The sequence below is a fragment of the Ciona intestinalis genome, unplaced genomic scaffold (assembly GCF_000224145.3).
Source record: "Ciona intestinalis unplaced genomic scaffold, KH HT000026.1, whole genome shotgun sequence".
NCBI lineage: Eukaryota > Metazoa > Chordata > Ascidiacea > Phlebobranchia > Cionidae > Ciona > Ciona intestinalis.
This window is the reverse complement of record NW_004190348.1, coordinates 51906-57814: the sequence shown is the minus strand read 5'-3', so window position 1 is coordinate 57814 and position 5909 is coordinate 51906. Positions and strand designations below refer to the sequence as shown.

The window sequence follows — 5909 nt, the reverse complement described above, 5'->3', positions numbered from 1 at the left end:
AACCGTACGAATAGACCAGTGTTGCCGAGAAAATGTTGTTACAAAAATTAACAGCAGCCCAAAATTAATGTTCAAATTTTAAAGATATTAGAGTATTAGACAATTCAAGATTTCAAAATTTTAAGTGCCGACAAATAAATGTTCGCGGCAAGCATTTATGTGATGCGCTAACGGTTCTACCAGAATGACAGCATTATTATAACGACTAGAACGCAGATTACTTTTTAAATCGTATTGAACACCGTGTTTAACTCTAAGCTGCCCACCAAAGTTTGTACAACCAGTAAAAACATAAAAAAATAAATAAAAAAACGCCGCTAAACTTTCTACTGCGTATGCCAGACACCGTTTTAACCACAGACCGTCGTTGTAGTGTTTATATACTGACTCTGTTTTAAAGTTTTATCTTTGATTCTCTGCCATCAAAATAAAAGAGACAAATTAAATTGATTACATTGGTACATATACTAGGATTTCCGTAGTAAACAGGCGTCTAAACATGAGGGCGCCCCACAGATAAAATATATACATCTGGAACACAGAAATAAAAAAAGAATAGAACGCGCAACTGCCCAAAACCGTGATATATTCTTTTTTCTATTCACGTGACCGCCAACTCCGTCCCCATTTTCCTTCGTCTCCATTGTAAAAAATAGGCGCATAGTATTTTTGGAAGGTTTTAGCTGTTTATTTTAAAAACTATACCAACTATTCAAGTTTATTAGGCCAGTTTAGTTATTTAGTAGGTTAACGCTTACAGTTTACCACTTGTTTAGGAAATTTAATTATTTAAAAAAATTAGTTAAAAATTTTAAACAAACGATTTGTAAGAAATATATATATATTAGAAAATAGTTGTTTTACACAATAACTTTAAACTAAGTCAAAAAACGAAGAAAAACTACATAAAACGTCATCGACTCCATTGACTACAATAGTAAACGGGAACGACCCGCGAAAGAGAGAGAGTGTATCACCTCTCTCCTTTGCCGACATTGGAGATGCGCGTTCTATTCTTTTTTATTTCTGTGATCTGGAAGCCCCCCTCATTTACATATACGTTATGGAGAGCTTTGTTCGTCGCTCTAGATACGTATTGGAAAGGTTTGTTACGTAACAGTCAGCATTATGGCAGAAGCATCTGCCTTACCGGTAAGTTTTTTATAGTTTTTAACCAATATTAATAACTATTAACATATATTTAGAATATCCGAGAATACTTTGTTCGGGGCTAGAATTTTGAAGTATGGTCTATTTATAGAATGACACTAATTGTTGCAATTAACCATAAATCAGTTCATTTTACCGCCGATCCGCGTCCAATAATGGTCTGAAGCCGCCCAATTCGTAATGTGGAGAACCGATAGTAACTTTTAGGCTTTATTAAAGGCTTATAGCAACGTTGCCAAACGGTTCACTTAGAATAGCCCACAAACACAAGAATATTTTTTTTATTCAATAGTTGTTTTATTACCGGGGATTTCTGGAAGGTGGAATATATATACCATAAAACATAGCACCGGTGATGTAAATAAGCTCCATTCTCACGCATTTAAAGTTTTGAAGTGGATATTTAACCACTACTGTGTACAGCTGCATCATGGAGGACCGATACCTGTTGTGGCTTTGAATGCTATTTGTATTTATATAAACCTGTGTTATTTAAATAGAACCATATGCATTATAAGCAATATACAATTAACTTATGGTGTTGATGTTGTATTAGCTAATTGTCTGCAACAGGATTGGCACCCATCACAATTGTCAGTTATTGGTGAAGATACTGACCACCAGCTTCTCTTCTGCAAGTCAACTAGTGGGGCAGATTATGTCGTTAAATACACCTATGATGAAAATGAACTTCGGATATGGTATAATGCTTTATGGCTTGTCTTATCAACCACCGCTGCCACCATTGTGGAAGTGTTTGTCCTTGGGCAAGACAATTAATGACAATTGCTCTAAACCATGAGTCACTAATAGGTTGTTTAAATTGTTGGCCATGCAGAAAAACAAATTAAACAATCATCCACAAAGTAGCATACTTGTAAACGAGCACGAGGAGTATGAAACATAACACCCGTGTTATAGGACTGTTGTTGCCCCGCCATGCGTGGATAAATAAGTTACATACGTGGTAACTTGTAAGCAAGCATGAGGTGTATCAAACAGAACACCGTGTTATAACGACTGTCGTTGCCTTCCACACAAGGATAAGTAAGTGTCATTCATAAAAATATTCTTACAAATTTTTATTAAACAGCGAGGAATATCATTCAAGGTCTCTTCAGTCTCCTTTTTTGGTGCAATGTCCTGGAAAGTTTAGATCACATGGTATCCATGGATTGGTCTTCGATTCCTCACAGAACAGAAATTTAGGATACATGCTGCGCTCGAGGAAAAATAGTTCTGTTTCATGGTCGTTCAGATTGTGTTTGGCTCGAGATATTTGTAAGAAGTTTATCTTTCTTGAAAGCCAGCAGATCAAATCCAAGATTGGGCGAAGTAATGTCTTCTTTACTGATGATTTTTGTGTTCAGTTTCTGCTAAGTGAATTTGATGACATTGTACCAAACTATGTCCAAGCATTTAGTTCTTTGTTGGAGAAGATTTTGTCTGGCTGGCAAAGTGTTAAAGGTGGTCGTTATGCAAATGTAGCTGTGAGGGAAGAATCACGAATGCCACAAGAACGAGATTTGTCAGTTGATGACAAAGATATCTTGGAAGTACTTAAACGTGTCCGCCAAAGTTGTTTACGAGATGGGAAAACCCTTAAAGATGTGAAAAAGATGTTGGACCCTGCTTGGAATGATGAAAGGAAGGACAATGCTTGGCAAGATGTTTTGAGGTTGAAGTTGGAATCAGGACCCAGCGACACTGGAACACCTTTAATGGAATATGAACCTACAAAGATTAAGGATGAAAGAAACTATGGTATTGTTTAAAACTATAATTTTAACAGGTTTGGAATTGAATCTTTTTACTTACAGAGAGCAGAACTGATGTGAAGTCGATAATACGTTCCCACTCAGGTATGTGGAAACTAATTTTGTACGCTTTAAAATGTTTTTAGTTTGTGGTGTTTTTATAAGATAATAAAGGTTTTAAGGTTTGGGTTGGCAATTTTACCTATTTCTTTTGCAGAGAGTGATCAAAAAGCATTGCTTGCTATGCCAGTGTCACGTAATATAATAATTTCGAAAGAATTTGAATTTTCGAATGAGTATAGAAGCAGGCTCCAGGATGAGGGTCGGAACATGCTCCAGGATGTGGGTCAGAACGTGCTTCAGGATGAGGATCCAGACAGTCTCCAGGATGAGCGTACGAACAGGCTCCAGGATGTGGGTCAGAACGTGCTTCAGGATGAGGATCCAGACAGGCTCCAGGATGAGCGTACGAACAGGCTCCAGGATGTGGGTCAGAACGTGCTTCAGGATGAGGATCCAGACAGGCTCCAGGATGAGCGTACGGACAGGCTCCAGGATGAGGATCCGGGCAGGTTCCAGGATGTGGGTCCGGGCAGGCTCCAGGATGTGGATCCGAACAGGCTCCAGGATGTGGATCCGAACAGGCTCCAAGATGAGGATCCGAACAGACTCCAGGATGTGGATCCGAACAGGCTCCAAGATGAGGATTCGAACAGGCTCCAGGATGTGGATCCGAATAGGCTCCAAGATGAGGATCCGAACAGGCTCCAGGATGAGGCTCCGAACAGGCTCCAAGATGAGGATCCGAACAGCTTCCAAGATGAGGATCCGGACAGGGAATCTCAGTGTGAAAGAATTCTAAGCACTGTGGTTATTTTTATTGGAGCTGTGCTTGGTGCCTTGATTGGAGCTGTGATTGGTGCTTTGATTGGAGATATGTTTGAAGCTTTGATGAAAATGGCATGTCCATATGTTGGGGGGTTTATTGGAGCTAGTGTTGGAGTTAAAGCTGGAGCTAGAGAAGGATCAGCGATTGTGAAATCTTTGCTTCAAAGTTTCAGGCCAAAACAGCTTTTGGGGATTATCTTGGTGGTAATAATAGGTAAGTTTTTTACTATTATATTCATCACTATTAATAAATAAGCTCCTCTAGGTTAGCAGATAACAGACCAGAAGCCAAATACCAAAATTACCCATGACTACAATTAGCCACTGAAAATAAAGCTTAATAAACGATCACCCATAAAAGCATGTATGATGGTATAAAACCACCACACTACAGCTCTTACAAGAACTTTTATTCTCAAATATTTCTTTATATTTTTTCTTTATTTCTTTACAGCATTCAACCGGTGGCCAAGCAAGGGTAAGTTTGTATTTATTTATATTATAATATGATGTTTGTGGCATAAAACTAATGTTGCAAAATGCAAAGTATTAACCTATTGAAATAAAATAAATTCCACAATTTGTAGCACATACTCTTTACCATGGTGGCACATACTGTATACTGATATATTGTTTTTACCAGATATTGTCAACAAATTACGTGGAGAAACTGAATCGAAACTTGCAAATGTCATTAGTACGGGTATGAACGATGGTCTTCCAGATATTTTACCAACTTTAAGAGAGGTTCCAATTTATGACGGCCATAGTGTTGGATTCGATGTAACTTTGCCACATATCTTTACAGTAAAGGGAAAAAAGATTCGTCACGTTATGGTGGTTGGTGCAGCTGGTAGTGGGAAAACTACTCTGCTTGCTAAGTTTGCTAAATTGTCTTTGGAAGGGAAAATAGATTTAATGGCTCAAATCCAATCAGTTGTTTACATTCCTTTCATGGATTTTAACAGCAAAGAACATTTTACCTTTGAGCAATTATTGGCAGAAATGTATTACCCAAACCACCACAAAAAGAAGGACGAAATATTTGAGCACCTTAACGATAACCAGGAAAAAGTTCTCTTTGTTTTTGATGGTTATGATCAATCTGGATTGTCAATTATTGAAACAACTTGTCAAAGTATCAGTGTAACAACGAAAGCCTCTTTATCTACAGTTTTCTGCAACTTATTTAAAGGTCATTTGTTCCCAAAAAGTTATCTGCTAACTTCATCGAGAGAATACGCTGTTCTCGAGTTGCCAATGGTAGCACGTCCATCGAAAACTATTTTGTTAAATGGCTTCAGTTACCCACACTTGGATGTTATGATGAATTTGACTAATGTTGGGAAAAAAACAATGCTTCAACACGTCAAAAACCACCCTTCTGATCTAAGAGAGCTGTGTAGGTCACCAATGTTCTTTCACTTTGTTAGATATATGCTCGAATCTGATCCCAAGTCTGAGATGGTTTATTCTTTTACTGGAGTTATAAAACATACCTTTACAAGATTTGTAAGGTCGGAGCATATCAGGAATGGTCGGGAAGTAGATAGTGTTCTACAGAAGTTGGAGAAATTGGCTTACATTGGTTCAATGGAAAACCGAGTGAAATTTAACGACAAAGATTTGGCAGCTTGTGGCTTGAACAATAATAGGTTAATTTTCGATTTACAAATAAGAATCAAAAATGGCCCATATTATCATTTGTTTAACGGCACGACAGACTATTTATTCATACACCAGACAATACAGGAGTATTTGTCTGCCTTGCATATCGTAAGATCTGTTCCTATTTATCAATTTAACTCCACTGTTACAATGCAGTTAATGAAGAATGGCAATTGGGCCGTGCTAAGGAAGTTCGTGACCGGAATTCTAATGAATGAAAAAGTTTCTTCAGGTTAGTTTGTGGCTGGTATAACTGTTGTATTCCTTATTGTTTAGTTGCTGAAGACTAAGGTGTATAAGAAGACACCCATGTTATAACTCGACAGTGAACATGAGGTGTATGAATACACCATGTGTGTCTGGTGTATAAGAAGACACACATGTTATAACTTGACAGTGGACATGAGGTGTATGATACACCAGGTG

At 37.8% G+C, this 5909-nt stretch overlaps 1 protein-coding gene across 6 annotated transcripts; it reads left to right on the top strand.

Annotated features, from left to right (window-relative positions):
• The first annotated feature begins 1051 nt into the window (after positions 1-1051).
• Positions 1052-5726, top strand: LOC100187264. 6 transcript variants are annotated; one of them, XM_026837857.1, is made up of 8 exons: positions 1052-1152; positions 1744-1871; positions 2264-2934; positions 2991-3032; positions 3145-3379; positions 3548-4029; positions 4270-4293; positions 4459-5726. In XM_026837857.1, the coding sequence occupies exons 1-8, from the start codon at positions 1129-1131 to the stop codon at positions 5718-5720; spliced, it is 2868 nt and encodes a 955-aa protein (XP_026693658.1). In that variant the 5' UTR covers positions 1052-1128; the 3' UTR covers positions 5721-5726. The 6 variants fall into 6 exon arrangements, with proteins under 6 accessions (XP_026693658.1, XP_026693657.1, XP_026693656.1 ...); XM_026837856.1 differs by having other exon boundaries at positions 3524-4029; XM_026837855.1 differs by having other exon boundaries at positions 3500-4029.
• The last annotated feature ends 183 nt before the right edge of the window (positions 5727-5909 follow it).

Coding starts and splice junctions, on each gene's coding strand:
- LOC100187264 (XM_009862862.3), top strand. CDS start 1,129: ATGGCAGAAGCATCTGCCTTACCG. Junction 1,872..2,263: donor GAAAATGAACTTCGGATATG/GTATAATGCTTT, acceptor TTTATTAAACAG/CGAGGAATATCATTCAAGGT. Junction 4,030..4,269: donor TATCTTGGTGGTAATAATAG/GTAAGTTTTTTA, acceptor ATTTCTTTACAG/CATTCAACCGGTGGCCAAGC.